This window comes from Halichoerus grypus, chromosome 9 (assembly GCF_964656455.1).
Source record: "Halichoerus grypus chromosome 9, mHalGry1.hap1.1, whole genome shotgun sequence".
Classification (NCBI taxonomy): domain Eukaryota; kingdom Metazoa; phylum Chordata; class Mammalia; order Carnivora; family Phocidae; genus Halichoerus; species Halichoerus grypus.
Window position 1 is genome coordinate 37,075,048 of NC_135720.1, and position 21,749 is coordinate 37,096,796.

A 21,749-nucleotide genomic window follows, 5' to 3' on the forward strand; every position below is an offset into this window, starting at 1 on the left:
ATACATGCCCTCCTTAATACCCACCACTGGGCTACCAATCCCCCCACCACCCTCTCCTCTGAAACCCTCAGTTAAACACCAACTTCTGCCACTCTCCTAACTAATAACCCTCATGGCTTGCCATCACCAAAAAGATAAACTTAAAGTTCTTTGGTATGTAAAGACCTTCAACAGTAGGCATTCTTTGGGGTTCAACTTCGCTTCCAACCATTCCCCCCACCCCTGCCAAATACTTAGTATTTCATTCACGCTAAAATGTCTAGGGGTCCCTGAATGCTCCACAACCCCTCTCAGGCCTCTGTACCTTTGCTCAAAATACTGGCTTCCTCTCTTGACTTGAGCACCATTTTCTCAGGTAGATGCTCTCTGGTGTTCACATAGCACCTTGCAAAGATCACTACAGAACCAAACACATGAGGCTGAAATGGGTTCGGTGACCATTTCTCGTACTGTGCAAGGTCTCTAAGGATAAGGAATATGACTTACTCAGTTTAACCTCATCACCTTACACAAATGGTCCCATAAACACATGCTGAGTGATGAAAGCCAGGGCTTTCCCCCCAGGGAACATGTAATCAAGTCAGGGAAAGAAAACATACAAAAATATGAGAAGTATGTGAATGTAAAAATCATTAAAAGACACAGTTTTGTTTCTCATTTCTCATAGCACCTTTTATAAAATTTCACCTGTCCTCAAGACCTTATCTTAATATGTTTATTCACCCCCAGCAAAAACTTAACAACCTTCTTTACAGAGAAAAAGGGAGTCATCGGGTATGAGTTTCCTCAACTTCCTTGCCCCCACCCCATCCTCTACTACAGACTGGATCCCCCCCAACCCCATCCTCTACTATAAACAACCCCCTGCTTCACCTCTCACACCACCTCCATCCACATTCTGACTAAAGCCAAAGTTCTCTCTCACTGTGTCCTTTTATTGCCACAAAGTCACTTTTATAGAATCCCCCAAACTTTGATGAAAATACCTGAGGCTAGTCATCAATGTATAAAATTACCATTTAAAAACAAGGGATATCCCCTAGAAAAGTGTCAGTTTGGGGATGAAGCTGTAGAAGTCTATAGCCATTCATAAGAAATCCAAATGACTTCTATTATAAGTATGCGTCAGGTTTAAGTTGTCCTTTTTTACTTACTGACAGTTCCTGATAATGAGATAATGATTTCTTCTACCTCACTAGTATTAACCTTAAGTCATTTATATTCTCAGAGTGACAGTAGTTTATACAAAACAGCAGTTTCATTGCAAACAACTGAGTACAAATGGCTTATGAAACTTATTCTATGATAAGTGAAAACCAATGATGCTGTCATCATAGTGAAAGCCACTGAACTAACAATGCTCATCTAACTTTGTCAAGAAAGACTCACTCCTGTATTCTGGAAACGGATTAAAGCTATGATATACACTCTTACATAAGGTGAGAGGAAGAAGGCAAAGAGATGGAAGAGAAAAACAGTGGGTACATTCTCTTTCTTGTAATCAGTAGAGAGTGAAATGAAAGGTAAATGACAGTGCTGAATGTAAGGGGCCTCAGTTCAGCGTCAGGGTAATTACCCATGTCCGGCTTTTGTTTAAAAATCCTGCTCCCCTTATCAAAGCTTCCCACTGTTCTACATCTGGTGCTGGACAGTAGCTATAGAAACCACTTGTGCTCAAGTTATACACTATCAACAGCACTAGGCCATTTCCAAACCAAGGACAAGCAGGTCAAAAGTCCGGCATCCAATACCATTAAGAGAAATCTCTAGCATTATTCTTAATGGGAACAAGGTAAGATTGGAAATATTTATCCCTAAATTAGGTATTCATATATAATCTGTACTTTTTTAAAAATCTCATTTCTCTGCAAGATATTAAGTTACCTGAAGTCTATTAAAATATTTTAATATTTATTAAAATCTTCATTGAGTTCTGAAAATGAGTAACATTTAGTGATGCAACTTTGACATCAGGCACTCAGCACGTAATTTCTTTCTAACTGTAAAAAGACCATCATGGATATTCATGCTATCATGACGATACAGAACTATAAGTACTTTCTACGTGCTCTCCACTAAAAATACATTAACTTTATAAAATTCGAAATTTAATCTCAAATATTAAAAGAATACAGAGTTGACACACCAGATAAAAATGAAATGACAACTTACTAGTTATTATATCATATATTTAATTAATTAAGTAAGTAGCAAAGGATGAATAATAGACCAAGATATGCACTGGCATGCACAGTATATGATGTAGATTTTAATTTTATTTTGCTTTAATTTGGAGACTACTCTCCTAGTTGACTTTTTTAAACTGTCACAGTCCATTAAAAGAAATATAAAAATACATTTATATAAAGATCAAAAATAAGCAAAATTAATTTGCTTACAGATCAATTCAATAGCGATACTACTACAAAGGAAAGCAAGAAAGTGATTACCGTAACAGTCAGATTAGTGGTTACACCTACAGGAAGAGGTGTTTATGATCAGAAATAGCCACCAAAAGGGGTGCTTCTGGGGTGCTATAATCCTAACCTCGGTGGTGGTTACAGAGATGTTCACTTTATAATTATTCATTAAACTGTACATATGTTTTAGGCAAAAAAATATATGTTTAAAAATCTCATGGTTGTATTCCTGGTGGGTCATGGAGGGGGGAAGAAGACATACATATTCATGGCTGAATTTGAAAAACACTAGAAAGATAATTCTAAGTTAACTGTATCATAAGGAAGAAAAAAATAGCAAGTAGAAAATCGGCCATTTAAGAACTTTAAAAGAAGTTCCAGAGGATCATGCAGACTCCACACATAACCTTCCCATTTCCCTAAACCATTCATACCTTGGGACTCCCAGATCAAACTTTATATTTTGCAATATAAAGATTCTAAGATGCTATAATATAACATGAGTATGTTAAAGACTGCTTTACTATCATAGCTTGAAAATATGATCATTACAGCTACAGCATAATGACAGATGCTCTCTACCTTCGGAGAACTGCATTTTTCCTGCAAATGAAAGAGATATATACTAGAATCCAAGTATCTTAAATGATTACCTTCCTGGAGTAGGTAGGGGATAAACTTTTGCTTTTTCTTGGTTTACCAGAAACAATAATTTAAAACCATCATGATAGTATTAACAAAATATCCAGTTTGGCAAAATCATTTCGTTGCATATGTATAAAAGTCAAATGATGACCCTTTAAGATTTAAATTCAAGGAAAAATACCAATTACAGCTAAAGCAAGCCATTCAGAACAAGATAACATGAGATAAGTAGATGACATAATCCTTTAAACTTAATTCAACATGATATGCAGCATCACCAGGCTTCCATCTACTCTTAAAAGCCTTTTTCAAAGATCTCAAGTCAAAACATAATTTATAGATAATACAAATAGTTTCCTTCTGACTTACTATACGAAATAATTTTTAAATTTTTAAAAAATTTTATTGTTATGTTAATCACCATACATCACATCATTAGTTTTTGATGTAGTGTTCTATGATTCGTTGTTTGCATATAACACCCAGTGCTCCATGCAGAACGTGCCCTCCTTAATACCCATCACCAGGCTAACCCGTCCTCCCACCCCCCTCCCCTAGAACCCTCAGTTTGTTTTTCAGAGTCCATCGTCTCTCATGGTTCGTCTCCCCCTCCGACTTCCCCCCTTCATTCTTCCCCTCCTGCTATCTTTTTTTTTAACATATAATGTATTATTTGTTTCATAAGTACAAATCTGTGATTCAACAGTCTTGCACAATTCACAGCGCTCACCATAGCACATACCCTCCCCAATGTCTATCACCCAGCCACCCCATCCCTCTTCACCCCCCACCATTTCAGCAACCCTCAGTTTGTTTCCTGAGATTAAGAATTCCTCATATCAGTGAGGTCATATGATACATGTCCTTCTCTGATTTACTTATTTCACTTAACATAATACCCTCCAGTTCCATCCACGTCATCGCAAATGGCAAGATCTCAGTCCTTCTTGGCCTTTCTCTCTCTCATACATACACATTTGGATGGTAATGAATACTTTACTGTATTAGGACCTCCATTAAAGTTCATATCTAATTACCATGTTCTTACTTAGTATCACCCGGTCTTATTTTTCTCACTGATAAATGAAGCAACGTCTCCTTCCCACGGGCACATTCTATGACTGAAATCTTCACACCTAATCTCTAATCTTTCATAGCTCTAATCGAAAGGAAAATATCCACTGTCCTGGCAAAATAGGCAAAAAACAAAATATTTCAAAGAAAGGTCAGCCACGGAGAACCACCTTTAATTCATATAGCTGCCAAAACAAGTTATAGCATTAATCCTGAGAACGGATAAAGTATAACGAAATAGGCACAAGCATTATGTCAGCAAATCACCAGGTCATGACTAGCAACACTACTATCATTCTAACATGTAATCTACTTATCACAAAGACTAATTTCTTCTACTTCAAGTCATCCGTAAGTCATTTTCTCAAACAAGAGACCTTGGTGTCTCTTCTCTCCCTTCGTCATTTAGAACATGTTACAATGTTAATGGTTGTTTCTCTCTCCATAGCTTCAAAATCTCCTGGTCCATAAGTCAAATCCCTCAGTTTTGGACACCTGCCATTCTGATTAACGAAGCATTGTTCATCAGCTTCGTGATAGTGGACTCTTTATTCAATCCAAAATTTTAAAAATTAACATTAATTCTCATCACCTGCCACTATGACCTCCCAATATTCCCTATTTTAAATCATCTGAACTAAATTGACTAGCTCACATAATGTAACTTTAGTCTAAATTAGTGTCCATATAATACCTAGAATTCAACTTACCTATACTTCAGTACTTCTCAAATCACAGCATGTCAGGTAAACAAGTCACAAAACAAACAGGGCACATGATGGCTCATTTAGTGCAACGGCAACTTAAGATACTTTTTTTTTACACTTAAACATACTACAGAATAGACTTTAAAAGCTGCATGAATGTTTAAAAAGATTTTAAGGAAGTTTCAAAAATGAATACTTTGGATACTCTTTCATCTGTCCAAGTATACCGTTGGAAAAGGTTGACAAGGTACTGTTTTAGGCAATTTTCACTGAAGATGTAACTATTACATTCATATTCTGGTCTGTCCTGGACAACTCTGGAAATTGGAATTTTTTTCCAATGAACTTTATATGAGAAAAATGTTTTACAGAAGTAACCACTGTGACCACAAATATATATATATAGCAGCGTCAATCACATGTTGTATCAACAGGAAAAATGAATTCTAGTAAAACAAATCACATTCCACCATGGCCCCATGAACAATGAGGAAAAACGATCTTTAAAAGAAACTAGAAATATGCCACTCAAAAATATTTGCCTTTTAACCCTGGCATGTTCCAAAAGCAGAAACTGTCTTGGCAAAGGGCAATATGATGCATAAAAAAGGTCAAAGAATTTCAAGTACAAAGAAAAGTTTTGGTCTCAACTCAGCTACTTCCTAGTCTCTAAAATTAGCAAAATAACATGATCAGATGGGTATGAAAGCTCTGTAAACAGTAAGTAGCATAAATCATTCCCTTCTCTCAGACTGTACCAACAGGGACTAATGGCTTCTCTTATCAGGTATTTTCATTAATATGGGTAGCAAAAATTTTCTTCTTTACTACTAATGCTCAACAAGCAAGTCTAAAAACTATAGCAATAATGAAAAGACAAAATTTTACAATACACCTACATGCTTTAGACAGTTTTCTCATTTATAACTTAAGTTTACATTCTAAAAGGGGAGAGGGAGAACACTTTATAACAATGTATCAAGTGGGCCAAAAGTTATACTGAAGTTAAACCTAACAAGTGACAAACCAAAAATGCAGAAAGACAGGACACAAGAGTGTAAAAATCTACAATTAATAGTCTTCCATTGCCAAAGTCAACAACGCTGAACAAGACCGAGGGTAATTTGTTAGACGCGTATGAGAACGTTTGACAATTTTATGTCATCACTTGAATTATAAAGGACTGGGATCTTGCTGCAATTATATACAGTCCTCTCCATATAAACAGAAGGTAGAAATGAAGTGATTACTTCAAAACCAAACATGATTAATTTAACGTGACAAAGTACCTTCAGTTAGAGTACGCTGCACACTAGTTAAAACTCACTGATTAAATTTGATCTTATCAAGTGAAGACTGTTGCAAAAAATTATTTGAGCACTAGGCTTTTTCCTGTTTTTTAAATCAATTTGAAAGGACAAAAGTAAAATAATAAAAACAAAAATTAACACTGCCTTTCAAGGTTTAAAAACATCTAAGGTGAGTGCCCTTAGTTAGCATTTTTATGTAGAAGAAAATTGTCAGAAACATCCTTTGATCATTCTCTATTTCTTCTCCCAAGTATCACATAGACGCCTACAGAAATATTATAAATCTGGAAAGAGTACTGGAAAAAAAAAGATTTTCTTAAATAAATTAAACTTAAAGGAAAGCAAATGCAAAATGACAACAGGTCTCAATTTTGCCACTAAGATAGAAATGACTGGTTTATTATGTGGCCCCCATTATTAGAGTACTTTCTCTATATTTTCTTCTGAACAGTGTTTCAAGCCATCATAACCATCATATGGTGCAAGTACTACTTACGGAGGCCACAAAATAAAGAATACTGATGTCATTCATTCTACTTTCTAATATCAAGACTTACAATTACAAAATCTACAGGTACTATTTCTATTTTTTACATGTATTACTGATGTGCCTGGCACATAAATGTTATTACTAACTCAAATAATTACATTAAGTGCTGTGATTTCTAAGACCTTCAGTGTTACTAATTTAAATTATTATATGCCTTACTTCCCTCAAAATACTAAAAGACAAACATATACATGAGAAGTAACTGACTGGAAGAGCATGAAAAAAGCATACTTTAACATGCAACAGAGGCCTCTTATTCATTGTGATAGATGTTGGTAATTGTTAGTGATATGGACTGAATTGTGTCCCCCCAAAATTCATATACTGAAGCCCTAACCCACAATATGACTGTACTTGGAGACTGAGCCTTAAAGGAGATGATTAAAGTTAAATGAAATCATAAGGGTGGGGCTCTAATCTAACAGGACTGATGTCCCTGTAAGCAGAGAGAGAACCAAGAGTATGTGCATACAGAGGACATAGCAAGAACGTGGCTACCTGCAATCCAGCAAGAGGTCTCATCAGAAACCAAACCTGCTGGCACCTTGACCTTGGACTTCCAGCCTCCTGAACTATAAGAAAATAAACTTCTGTTATTTAAGTCACTCAGTCTGTGGTATTCTGCTATAGTAGCCCAAACAGACTAATACTACAGTTAGCTAATTGAAAAAGTCAGTAAAAGCAGGAAAAAATGAAAACGTTTTCTAAATATGCTGAACATCTTAACTTAAAAAACCGAATATTCATTTATCAATCTTTTGATACAGAATCAGGACCTACAAAGATTTTCAGTTTTGGCTTCTGTAAAATGATGCAAGAACTTAAAGACTCTTAAAAGCAATCTGGGTAGGGAAACCTAGAATGGGCTAACTTTTTTCCAACCCTTTATAGTCATCTCACCCATTCCCAGTCCAAGAGTCTTTCTTCGCAACTCACTTTATCCTATCTTTCTGAAGTATTGCACTTAGCTTTTCTAGAAATGACAACTTTATTCTCACACTCACATTTCACTGGTCTAACTAGCACTTAGTTAGACTACATAATTACCATACCAAATATAACTGACTTAAACAGTTCACAAAACAAACACAACTGATTCATGGCAAACAGACAATTCAGCTGGCAGGTACAGAAGTGTACAGACATAGTAGAGATCAAGCAAGTCAACAGCTGGAAGTATCTGACATGTTATAGGCATAAGTATTGGTGTTTTAGAACAAAAATGGCCAGTACTAGTTAATCAACTGAATTTGAAATGGAGGTTAGTTAAGAGGACTTCTACTGTACATCCAAATAAATGTTGTCTGGCCAAAACTGTCACTTCAGAAGGTTGTCATTGTGTCAAACAACTTGGAAACCCCTCTTTTAGAATTTCTGAATCTTCTTAATGTTTTAAATATTTAATGGTAGATCATCATCCTTGGAACAGGTTCTGATTTCCAAAAAACAACAATTAAATGACCAGTCTGCTATAAAATGTGAGCACCAAAGTCCAGTAACACAATTTGAAGAAAAGCAAGGTGTTACTATACAGCAAAATAACTGTTTAATATTAATATATTTTTTAAATATAAGTCTAAAAGTTTCAAGAATATACAGAATAATTATGATATAAATATGAGTACAAGATGCCACCCCAAGGATATTGTTTGAATATAAACTTGTTTTAAAAATGACAACCACTTATGTTAATTCTATCACATATACCTGTATATAAATACACAAATACATACACACCTACACAACCACCCCTGAGTGAACACAGATCAACTATTTATATGCATAAACGGCTTACGCTTTCTGAAATGCCCTGATACTGGAGCCTGATTACTGAAGAGAGTTTATGTCACATTGAATCTTATTCGGTAATGAAAAGGAGTCACTAAAGTTTTGGCATAAAGAAGTTAGGAAGCGTCATTTAACAAGAACTAGAGGTGTGAAAAATGGAAAAAAGATAATTTAGGAGATGATCAGCACAAACCAGGTATATGGTGATAAGATCTAAGTTAGAGACAGATAGCAAATGAAAACTAAAAGGACAAAAACAAGAAATATATAATAATATATTCAAAAAGCACTATATAAATATTAGTTTTCATTACTGTGAAAGAATCCTTAAGCTATGAATTAGATGAAAAAAAATCAAATGTGGAGATGAGTATGACAAAATCTTCAGGCAGTAACACTCTGTTCTTTTCTGCTTACCCTACAGACCAAAAACATAGATGGGGCTTACTCAAGTTTAGTGAATTTGGGAAAGCTATGGTTGTCAATCCAGATAAGTACAGCCCAAGGAGCATTCTGTAGATTTAATTAAGCTCCATTATGAGGCATTTTTCATATCAATTCTGATCTGGATATGAAATAACAGATGTTTTGTTCTTCTCAAGAAGTGTGTGTGTGTGTGTGTGTGTGTGTGTGTGTGTGTGTGTATTAGAGAGAGAGAGAGAGAGAGAACAGGTGTTGGGCCCTAACAGATAACAGCAAATTACTTTTTCCATTATATAAAGTGACATTTTCTCTTCAGAATAGTCTGTAATCGAGTAGGTCTTGCTTTTGGAGAAAAAATGGTAACTAGTATATTGCTAATTAAACAACAGTTGTTTAATTAAGTGTGCTTTTTTTTAACTGCACTAGTGGCAAAGATGAGAAGTTAAGGTCAACTTCTATTTCTATTCTGCTATTCAACTTCTATATCGAACTCCTACCTTCTAAATTCCACCAAATCCCACAAACCTCTTGAACTTCTGCCTCTTCCTGAATTCGATAACTTTTTAAAAATCAAGGACTAACAATTCCAAACTCCATTACAAGAAAACTAAAAAAATCTTTGGATTCTTCCAGAATTTATCCAAAAAATACTAGGATAATTTACCTCAAATTTCTTCACCTTTTCCATTGTTATCAAGCGCCTTGATGTGTGACTGGAAAGCTTCTGCTCACAGTTGCTAATAAGTTTCAGGCAAGGGTGCCAGGGTACCATCTCTTCAGTGTATCTGAAGAAAGAACAGCTGACTTTTAGGAACACTCACATGCAAAGACCACACAGGATCATCACAGAGTTATCCAATGTGGTAAGGACATCCCCCCACTACATGCTGTTCCATTTTATTTCACATAGGCTAACTGTCCAGACAATCCATAAACAATCTGTATTTTTTTTCATTTTATTATGTTATGTTAATCACCATACATCATTAGTTTTTGATGTAGTGTTCCATGATTCATTGTTTGCGTATAACACCCAGTGCTCCATTCAATACATGCCCTCCTTAATACCCATCACCGGGCTAACCCATCCGCCCACCCCCCTCCCCTCTAAAACTCTCAGTTTGTTTCTCAGAGTCCATAGTCTTTCATGGTTCGTCTCCCCCTCCGATTTCCCCCCCTTCATTTTTCCCTTCCTACTATCTTTTTTTTTTTTTTAACATATAATGTATTATTTGTTTCAGAGGTACAGGTCTGTGATTCATCAGTCTTACACAATTCACAGCAATCTATATTTTTAAAAAGCAAAGTATTTCAATATTACCACATCCAAAAAAAAAAGTAGTTTAAATTATTTTACCTGTAGACTGAGAATATGTTTTATGGAAGAATACCAAGCGTTTAAACCACAAAAATACAAGACAATGACTCTACCCTAAAGGATTCCAGAAGAGCACGTAAGACAGAAATATATTCTACAACAACCCCCTGACATTCATGAGGGACTGATTCATGTGGAGATTTTTATAAATTCCCAAAGAATAATGTCCACTCAGCATATACTTGCCCTATAAAATGAAGTGTCCCTGCAAAATTTTAATGACATCTTAAGACCTCTATTAACTTTGTATATACAGGACTAAGGTTAGATTATTCAAATAAACTACCAATAAAATAAGCGCTCCATGGTCACCTTAACCATGAAATAAAATCAAAGCCACGATCGTGAGCAGGGGTGACTGCTGCTACACAGCACACATACTATGTGAATGGAGAGGACATCTCGAAAGCAGGACAGTCAGGGTGCAGGAGTTCAGAACCTGACATCTGACAGGTTGTTGGCATCACTCCTGGTAGAAGAAACAGGTGACAGACGAGGGGGAAACGGCTATGGAGCAGAATGCTGAAGAACAGCAGCGGAGGGGTCTCACTAGGTATGGGTACCACTAAGAACACTGTAGATTGCCAGTTTTTATTTTTCCTTTGCAAATCTTGATACCTTTCTAGATAGTCTCCGCAAACATTTATCACATGGGAAATTTTAAAGCTCTGGTCCAAACTGGGAAAGGTGCCTATCAGCACTTCCTGTAAAGGACCACCATCTCAGCTAGCCTGTTCCAATGCGTCAACATGGTTTTCACTGCCACTCTTACTGACTTCTCTAGCCCCTCTGACCTTCAATGAGCTCTCCCTCATTACCTCAACCACATGCTCAAAACCTTCATCACCCACTTACCAGGCAACATTCATAATGCACCTCCACTGTATTATCAGTGGAAGGAATTCTCTTGAAGTCATTCTCTGCATCCTTCCTTAGGGCTTTCCATTAAGTAATGAATGACCATTTCAGTTTTCGCCTGATCTAACAATTCTCTAATGTTCACTATATAGTCAGAAATGTTATATTTCTCCTAACATTAGTTGACCTCAAATCTGGAATCTTCACACGAAGCATTTACGATACGAAGGACTACATTCTACACCATGGTTAACAGAAAGAAGAACAGCCTTGACCTTAAGCTTGAAAAAGCAGGGTTTGTGGATGTATGAAATAGTATTTGTCAAACTTAGTTATGTACCCTTGTTTTAAAGGAAAAAAAAAAATCTTATTTCCTCGCAGACTTGACTTAAAGTATTCTTATTAAAATGTAACGTAAAGATATTTAAGTGAGATATAAAGTTCATAGCTTATATCCTTTATATAACTATAAAACCAAAACAAATTTACAAATCAAATCTAAAAGTACAAAACCAATACAATTTTAATTGATACTGATGACCCAAATGATGCTAAGCTGCTGAAACTGAGTCACCAGGCATTTGGCTTAAGAGCAGAAAAACAAATTTGTGTTTTAGATTACCTTTTCAGCTTGATCTTTGAGTTCAAGCATGAAAGAACATCATTTGGGTAATCATTATCATTAACAGGCTTGTTTTTAACCACTGCCCTATTATACTAGAACCAATCAATTTAGCAGTATACTCCCAAAACACCATGCTAAGAATTTTAAAATATCAGTTAACAAAAACTTCTTTACTATATGTGTCCTAATATATTTCATACAAACATACTGCAATATACTATTGCAAACTGTTAAAAATAGAAGCCATAAATCCGTACTACGCCTGGGTCATTATGATAGTATGGTATGCTACCTTAATTTCATTTTTATTACTATAGCCCTACAATCCAAACAATCTATTTAAAACCTAAATCAGCCACAAAAGGAAAATCCACAGAGACAGATAAGTGGCTGCCAGGGGCAGAAGTGGTGGTGAATGCTTATGTGTATGGGGTTTCTTTTGGGGTGACAAAAATGTTCCAGAATTAGAAAGCGGTAATGGTTGCACAACTTTATGCATATACTAAATACCATGGAGTTGTAAACTGTAAAAAGGTGACTTGCATGATATACAAATTATATTACATCGTTTTTTAAAAAGCAAAACTGTGCGCATAGACCCCTAGCTTCTCCATGAATCAATTTTGACACTCATTTTCCTATGAACCTTCACGCCTCAAGCTATTTCCAAGTGTCACTAGAATTTCACCTCCCATTTGAGAAACAGATTTTGCACTAATTAGAGCACTCACTGAAAACAGTTCAAAGGATCACTTTTTCTTGTTTCCTAGTTAAGAGATGAAAAACATGAGCACTGGGTTTTACACGCAATTAATGAATCGTTGTACACTATATCAAAAACTAATGATGTACTATATGTTGGCTAACTGAACATAAAAAAAAGAAAAAAGAAAAACATGTTCTTTCACTGCTCTGAGCTACTCCAAAATTCACTTTACTAAAGTTTATTCCCTATGTAAATCAAACCATCATACTATATACACCTTAAACTTACACAGTGAGGTATGTCAATTATTTCTCAATAGAATTGAAAAAAAATGTACCCCCCAAATCCTACACTGGGGCATACTTTATTAAGCTTCTTTACTTTGTCAACGTTTTTATCACAAGCAGTAGCAGTGGGATTTCTACTAAAGAACATCTTTCATAAAGAAATGCAGTTTCTAATCACCTCAAGAGAGTTATCTGTGTCTAATGCAAATTAGAAAAGAACACTATGGATACATAAAGCCTGAGCAGACAGCTGCACTCAGTAGCTTAGCAATTCCTGTAACATCAAACACACGTGAGTTGAATTTATGCCATCCAAATGACTATCACACAGACCTTCAGGGTCACTTGCAAGTAGCTAAAACTGAATAATAAACCCATAAACACCAACAGCTTACAGTAATTTTATGTGGTCAGTCTCTATGAGTGATAAGAATAAACTACTATGACAGCACAGATGAAAGATTAATTCTGCTGAGAAGGGTTGGAAAAGTATCATAGAGGTGGTGACAGTTAAGCCAGGTCTTGAAAGATGACTAGAATTTTATCAGCTGAGGAAAGAAGAATGGTTTATCAAGCAATGGGGACAGAATAAATAAAGGTGAAAAGATACAAAGTGTACAGAGCATCTTGATACTGGCAAAAAATCCAATACACTAGAGTGGGGAAAATCTATATTCGAGGAAATACAGCAAGTTTGTTGAGTAGCAATTTCTTCACTGCAATTTAAATTACCAAACAGAAAATCCTTTTTCAGTTATCAGCTCTGACAATTTTTCACAAATAACTAAGCTTTTAGATAATACTTTATTTTTATTATGTCTTACCCTTTTCAAAATGCCCTGGGTTTAAAGAATACCTGAACTTGATTATAATATGTAATTCTTATTTTTTTTAAAGATTTTATTTATTCATTTGAGACAGAGATACGGAGAGAGAGCATGAGCAGGGAGAGAGGCAGAGGGAGAGGGAGAAGCAGACTCCCCGCTGAGCAGGAAGCCTGATGCAGGGCATAATCCCAGGACCTGGAGATCATGACCTGGGCGGAAGGCAGACACTTAACTGACTGAGCCACCCAGGCGCTCCTATAATTCTTATTTTTAAACTTGAATCGAGTAACAGAATTTGTTTGAATAAATGAATTCAGTAGTAGGACTAAAAGCCTATATTTACAACACCAAAAGTAAAAAAGTTTTAAAATTGAGCTGTGCTAATGTATAATTTTAAAATGAAATCTTCATTCTTAGTTCAACAAAAAGCCATATTTTTAAGACAACATAATCAAACTAATTCTAAATTGTTTAATTCAGAAGCAAGAACATTATTTCAAACTTTTGCAGATGATTTTGGTCTTAAATTCCTAATAATATTGTGCTATTTCAAAAGAACAAAGATTTTGTATGACATACAATACAGAAGTGAAAATAATTCATTTCCTAATGAACACTTACTAAGTTCATTAATAAGTTAACAGTAATAATAATTAATACTTCATTAATAAAATCACCTTAGGCTAAAGGGAAGGAGACCATATTCTTCCTATAACTGCCCTGAGGTGACCTCTGAAAAATGGTTTGCTATTCACTTGACCCAGAAAAACCCTACAAAATCACGTAAATCAAGAGGTTCAAATCTTCATGTTCACTTTAAGAACACACATGAAATTGCCCACGCCGTCAAGGCAATGCATATCTGAAAAGCCACCAAGTATCTGAAGGCTGTCACACTGCAGAAGCCATTTTATCTCTACACTGGTGGAGGTGGTAGGTGTGCCCGGGCCAAAGAGTTGGTGGCCCAAAAAGAGTGCTGAATTTTTACTGCACATGCTTACAAATGCAGAGAGTAATGCCAAATTTAAGGGTTTGGATGTAGATTTTCTGGTCATTAAGCACATCCAGATGAACAAAGCCCCCAAGATGTGACATAGAACGTACAGGGCTCATGGTCAGATTAACCTATACGTGAGCTCTCCCTGCCACCCTGAGAGGATCCTGACTGGAAAAGAGTAGACTGTTTCTAAACCAGAAGAGGAGGTTGCACAGAAGAAAAAGATACCCCAGAAGAAACTGCAGAAACAAAAATTTACTGCCTAGGAGTAAATTCTGCATAAAATAAATGCAAATAAAAGTATAAACAGAAAAAAAAACAAAGGGAAGGAAAAACAGAAGTCTAGTAATGAACATCAGAGGACGTGGACATAACTTTCTCCAGGGATGAAGTCAGGGAAGTAAATATCATAGTCTTCCCATGTGTGTGTTAGCCACATACCTGGACGAAATCTTTCCCTTGATAAACATCTAAGGTAAAAAAGGTGGTAAAAACATGTATCCCTTTTCTACTTCTAAAATATCCCTCTGATAATATGCATTTGGAAATTTTCCCTTGTTGAAAATTATTAAAATCAAGAAGTCACTGAGAAAATATCCAGTGTCCATTTTGTAAGATCTTTAGAAATACTAAAAATACTTAAAAGTACCTCCAATTTAATTTTGTATAAAGAGAAAGGAAAAAAACAAAAGAACTACAAAAGATATTCTTAAGTACATTCAACTTCAATTATAATTAAATAATAAAGTACAGAATAGTGGACAGTCAGAAATGCCAAAAAATAAGAAGTACACAAAAACTAATGGGGATATTTCAAAAGGACAGAGGAACCACCTCAAATTGACTCCCACTGATCAAATCTGAGACAATTTGAGCAACAAAATAGTGACAGTAATGAATTATAACCCAATGAATAATATAAGCATCCATGATTTCATAGCAAAATAAATTAATAAATTTGTAAACAAATGGGGGAAGAAGGGAAAACTCTTCCTTACAGTAGGATGCCAACTTACAAATGCAGAAGGAATGATGGAACACAAAAGCCATCATTGTAGTGGTTGTCAACAATGGAGTTGTCAATGTGAATAGTGATTTGATGAAGAACAAGATACTGATGTAATCTTGGGATATCTCCCCCATGAAATACTAATCAAAGGAGAAAATGATGGCTCACAGTGGAGAACCCTAACAGAGAACAAAATGATCAGATGATCAAGTTTCAGATCTCTAGTAGGGGTTAACTCCATGTGCCCCATGATGCAATGCATGAAAAACACAGTATAATTTTTGTGGTGTTCCTACCAAGGGCACTACCTAAATCTGGTCATAAAAGAAACATCAATTTTCTCTCTGACCCTCCTTGCCACCTCCCTCTCTAAAAAAAACAAAAACAAAAACATCAGATGGACCCTGATTGAAGGCCAACCTTTAATATAAGCCATATACTCTACAAAACTGTCAACGACACAAAAGATAAGAAAAGAATGGGGACATATTCCAGACTGGAGGAGAACGACATGATGGGTTAATAGAGCACATTTTCTTAGATGGACCGCTACTGGTAAAATTTGAATAGGGTCCATAAAATGGACAGCAGTGTTATCAATGCTGATTTCCAAACTTGGAGGGTTGATTGTGGTTTGACAAGAATGTTCTTATTTCTGAGAAATATAATGAAGTATGTAGGGGTTATGGGGAATCATTATCTGCAACTTCACAAATAGTTCCAAAAAAGATGAATTGATAATGGGTATGTGATTAATGTAATGGGTAAGGAAAGAAGATACAATACGTGTATATTAATAGTTGGAAAATCTGGATGAGGAGAGTTTTTCGTGTTACATTTGAAACTTTTACGTAAGTCTGAAATTACCTCAAAATAAATTTAAAAATTTAGTCCTGAAACTTGAGTTAAAACAGTAAGCTTCTCTCTCTTTCTCTCTCAAATAAATAAATAAATCTTTCATTAAAAAAACAGGGTAGGGGGACACCTGGGAGGCTCAGTTGGTTGAGTGTCCAACTCTTGGTTTCAGCTCAGCGATCTTGGGGTCATGGGGTCCAGCCCTGCATCAGGCTGCAAGCTCAGTGGGGAGTCTGCCTGGGATTCTCTCTCTCCCTCTCCCTGACCCCTTCCCCACTCTGCATGCACGTGTGTACATGCACACTTTCTCTCTCAAATAAATAAATCTTAAAAAAAAACAGTAAGCTTGCTGCTGGAATTCAGCTTGTCTAAGGCAGGAACCATTTTTGTATAGAAACAAACAAAAGTGATCTTCTCCAAAAATATTAGTACAACTCCATCTATCACTTCACATAGCAGGCACCTGAGATCTGGCAGACCGCTGAATTAAGTGAACACAGCCACAGGAATAAGGAAACCAAACAGCCAGCTAGCTACTAACTGTAGACAAGTCACTTCACCCCTTGGAATTTATTTTCCTTATTTCTAAAGTGAAAAGATTAAATGAGATTATCACTAGCAGCAAAACATAAGGCCAGTATTAAGGAGCCTGGGCATGAATGCGTACACTCTTATCAGCTGATAAACAAATGCGTGACTAAAGTCAGGCCATGGTAACTTCCAACACATTTATAAAACAAAAAACAGCACAACTTCCAACTGCTGAGGACCATCCCCATTTTGTAAAGATAGTAACACTGTTTTAAAATGCTTTCTGTACAATTATGTATAGTAAATATAGGAACTAAAACAATTTTTAAAAAGATTACTATGGCAGATTAGAGAAACAGCCAAATTTTGAGCTTGATATTAAATTTTCTTTCAAATTTAAAGATCCTGTCTTATTCAAGACATCTTGTGTTTCATTGTTGATGTACACAGCTCTGCTTATAATTAATAATTACTGAATAATAAAACCCAAACCAACAATGTGGAACATAATCAGGGCTTTAAATACAAGCACAGCTTTTATTTTGGTGTTAGCTTTTAAAAAAGATTTATTGCATTTAAGGTGATCATAATAGCCAATATATGTTAAAGCTAGCTTGGAGCAGATGAATCCCTCAACTAAATTCATATATTTCTGTCACATGTTCTTTGTTTTGTTCTTTTTAATGACTATTTAAAAATGTAAAAAACCATCTTAGCTCAACCCATCTTAGCTCAAGTGCCTTATAAAAACAGGTGAGGACCATATCTGGCCCACAGGCTATAGTTTGCCAACTCCTGATGTAAAATAAAAAGGTCAAAGCAATTCAATCAATAAGAGGAAGGGGCCCGTTTTATACACATATGTAGGTAAACAAAGACTATTATAAACATTAAACACAAAGATATTTACCTGAATCCAATTAAAAATAGGGAAAAAATGTTAGATTTACAAATACCATAACAAAAGTGAAATTAAAAATAAAATTAGTTAACATTACATACTCTGGTGTGTACACTGGTAACCAGTAGACTAGTCTTCCACCTAACACGAGGGTCTCAGCTGCAAAGTTTAACAGGTCAAAAAACATATCACTCAGATGATAACTCAAGGAAACAGGAACATGGCTTTCTGGACTAGAAAAAGAAAACAAAATTTCAAAATCAGTGAAAAACCTTAAGACTGTTAAACAGCTAATTAAAAAGAACAACATGCTTCTTCTCAAAATAGTAACATATCATATTTAACTTTCACTTACCATTTTTCCATTCCCTTTGGTATTTCCTTCTGAGAACCTGTTCTTCTTGTAGATTCTCTGATACCATATGGAGCTAGACAGAAAACACAAATAATGTGGATAGTCAAAAGTCACCTCATCACCAGTTAGGTGTAGATGGGTATCATGGGCCTCCAGATGGGACACTCGGAGAGGAACACATCGCCACCTGTGCAATATTCCAGCCGAGAATGCATAACACAAGGAACATTCTATTTAAAACATTGGGAGGGACAACAGGCCACCATGTTCTTGAAAAATGCCAATGTCATAAAAAGACAGAGAAAGGCTGTGACAGTGTGACAAACTAAAAGAGATATTACCAAATGTAATACCTGACACCAGATTGGATACTGTCCCAGAGGGAAAAACAAAGAAATAAAGGGATATTACTGGGTGACTGACAAAAGTGGATGACAAAATAAAATTAAACTATTGCATTGACTTATTGAAAATGTTAACTGTACTCTGGCTACCTAAGAGACTATCCCTATTTTACACACTGAAGTATAGGGGTAAAAGGCCATAGTGTATCCAACTCACTCGCAATGGATTAAAAAAAAATACTTTATATAAATATACATACAGAATGAGAACAAACATTAAATTGGATTGTTAATAGAAAGTCACCCAATTTTTATAAAGTAGATTCAAACTGACAGTGTAATGCCTTGATAATTTTTCTTTTGTTAGGTCTGAAACCACCTGAGTTACCAAAGAACTGAAGTGAGCTAAGATGGAACAGTTGAGATACACTTGCCACTATTTACAGACTTACTGCAAAATATGGTAGAAAAGGCCAAACTATTCTTAGATAGGATGCCTGCAAAGCCCAGAACTCATGGGGCACAGGAAAACAAGTTCTCATTCACATTCCTGAAGCTCAGTGGGTTCACAAGCCTATTGGCTCAAAAAATCCCAAATTTCTTGTAACTCTAGAAAGGGAATGTCAGTGAAAACATGTGCTACAAAAAACAAAACAAAACACCAAAGCTTACACATGGAGAATTATGTGATATCTAAAACTCTCTTCTTTGGGGCACCTGGGTGGCTCAGTCAGTTGAGCGTCCGACTCTTGGTTTCAGCTCAGGTCATGGTATCATGGTTGTGGGACTGAGCCCCATGTTGGGCTCCATGCTCAGTGGGTAGTCTGCTTGAAGATTCTCTCCGTCTGCCCCTCCCCCCACTCATGGTGGGGGGAAGAGGGGGCGGGCACATGCTTTCTCAAATAAATAAATCTGTAAAAAAATAAAAACTCTCTTCTTTGACATCTGACACTAATTGCAAATGACATTTTGGCTCCAGTTGGTATACTAATAGCCAATTATAGTAAAAAATTTAAAACAAATATATGCTCCAAAAAATAAACTGAAGAGAAAAAGGAAAGACAGATTAACATATATAATTTAAAAAACCAAAACAGCAAACTCTTAACTACTTAGTTAAATTGGTGTCCTGCCTTATATTCACAATTTTTTCCTTCTCACTATGTGAAGAAGTCTGGGGGCAGGGGGAGAATACTAAAACAAGCTGGCATTTTTCTGTGTTGATAGATTTTCTACTTTAAATGTAAATGACTTTAGGAAACTAATCCTACTCTTACTTTTGTATAAAAATAAACTTACGATCAGTGATGATTGCATCAAAATATGTGCCCTTCCTCCAGGAAGGTTTAGATGCATCTGAAACCAGGACATCAAGGTAATACTTCTCTAAACCATATTGACGAAGATTTGCCCTAATGTTTTCATCTGGTCCTCTCCATTTCTGGTTTTTCCTACTAGCCTTTCCTGAAGGGAAAGAAAAAGGAATACAGAAACTACTAAATCAAATAGAGCATTCTTATTTCTTATTGTTTAGCTAAAATAATGTTTAACTCATCTAAACCTACATTCACTCAAATAAAACTTGATTTCATTTAAAATCATTACTTTATTTACATAGTTATTTTTATTTCAACTTACTACAAAATATATTTTGAACAGTAAAATGTACTGTCTAACTGATCTTGTTCTGTCACCTTTCAAGTAAAACTGCCTTAAACACTCATTCAACACGTACCGAATTGAAAGCATATACAAGTAAGATACAAAGCTGTATAGAACATGGCCCCTTTCCTCCAAGAGCAAATAGCCCCATATAAAATTGGGATGAATCAAATAAATGAAACAGAAATGAAGAGAGCTAACTTGGGAAATGAAGGAGTGCTATGACCATGGAGAGAGGAGGCCAAATGGAGACATTACAGATGAAAAGTTAAAGTGGGAGTTGAAGGAAGAAGTTCAAAAGTTCTGGTTTAGGAGACCGTTGATTAAGATCAGAGAAACCAGGGTGCCTGGGTGGCTCAGTTGGTCAAGCATCCAACTCTTGATTTCAGCTCAGGTCATGATCTCAGGGATGTGAGATCGAGCCCACCACTGAGCTCCACACTTAGCATGGAGCCTGCTTAAATTCTCTCTCTCCTTCTGCCCCTACCCGCCTTCTCTCAAAAAAAAAAAAAAAAAAAATCAGAGAAACCAAGAGGAAAAACAAGCTTAGGGGAAAAAATGAGATTTGAGATCATGCTTGTCAGCTACCTATAGAACATTCAGAAAGAGCCATTCAGTGGGTAGAGGCCAGAATATATGTACTGAGGAGATATCAGATATGCACTTAAGTTAAATCCATAAGAATGAATGACATTTTTTATTAACCTAGGTGGCAGTTACATGTTTTTTTCTATAATTATTCTATCTTTATATACTCTTCTGTATCTTGATCTACTTCACAATAAAAACGAAACTTAAAAAATCAAAAGAAGAAGAATGACATGACTCTGCATAACATGCATTGTGAGAGAAGTGGTCAAAGAGAGATGCCTGGAAAAAAGCAACATGTTAGCACAGGTCAAAGAAATCCACAGGGCCTTAAGAAGATGGAGATGGAAAGCCAAGAAAGTAAAAGTACCAATGAGGCCATGGTCCAGGAAACCAAGGGAGGCTTTACGAAGGTCAACACTGCCAAATGCTATAGATTTGTGGCCCTAGTAAGAGTTTTCAGCAGGCATGGAAGCTAGAAGATAATGGACAGAAGACAGTGAGAGATGAAGAACAGACAGCAATATTAGTTTGCAAGATGCACTTTGGCAAAAGGAAAGGAAAACAAAGTGGCAGTTAGAGGGTCCCTACAAGATTGATAGGAAAGGTTTTGTATTTTTAAAACAGGAGACTTTTGAGAATATTTGAGAGTATAGAAAGAAATTACAAGCATATGAAACAGAGGGCATATTTAACAGCATCTTGGAAAAGCTCTGAGAAAATTCTACCTCAATCAGAATTTTACCCAAGTAAACTGAAAGGTTATAACATAACTTTCATAAATAAGAATTCTAATAAATTATATAGGACAATCTCCTTAAAGCAAACATACTGCTTCTACTAAAAGCAAACTGGAATAATTCTTCTTAGCACTTTGCTCTAACATATTCCCAAGAATATCTTTTTCTG

The 21,749-nt window shown here is 35.8% G+C and overlaps 1 protein-coding gene across 6 annotated transcripts in view; it reads right to left on the reverse strand.

Annotated features, from left to right (window-relative positions):
• Positions 1–21,749, reverse strand: part of TRMT11 (tRNA methyltransferase 11) — a 54,470-nt gene that overhangs the window by 9,605 nt on the left and 23,116 nt on the right. For 5 of the 6 annotated variants that reach the window (XM_036085467.2, XM_036085475.2, XM_036085471.2 and 2 more), the window contains 4 exons: positions 19,890–20,054; positions 18,247–18,319; positions 17,993–18,124; positions 9,582–9,702 (listed from right to left, as the gene is read on the reverse strand). In XM_036085467.2, the coding sequence (XP_035941360.1) occupies positions 9,582–9,702; positions 17,993–18,124; positions 18,247–18,319; positions 19,890–20,054 (491 nt within the window). The remainder of the gene's footprint in view (positions 1–9,581; positions 9,703–17,992; positions 18,125–18,246; positions 18,320–19,889; positions 20,055–21,749) is intronic. The other variant, XM_036085470.2, reaches the window with a different exon arrangement.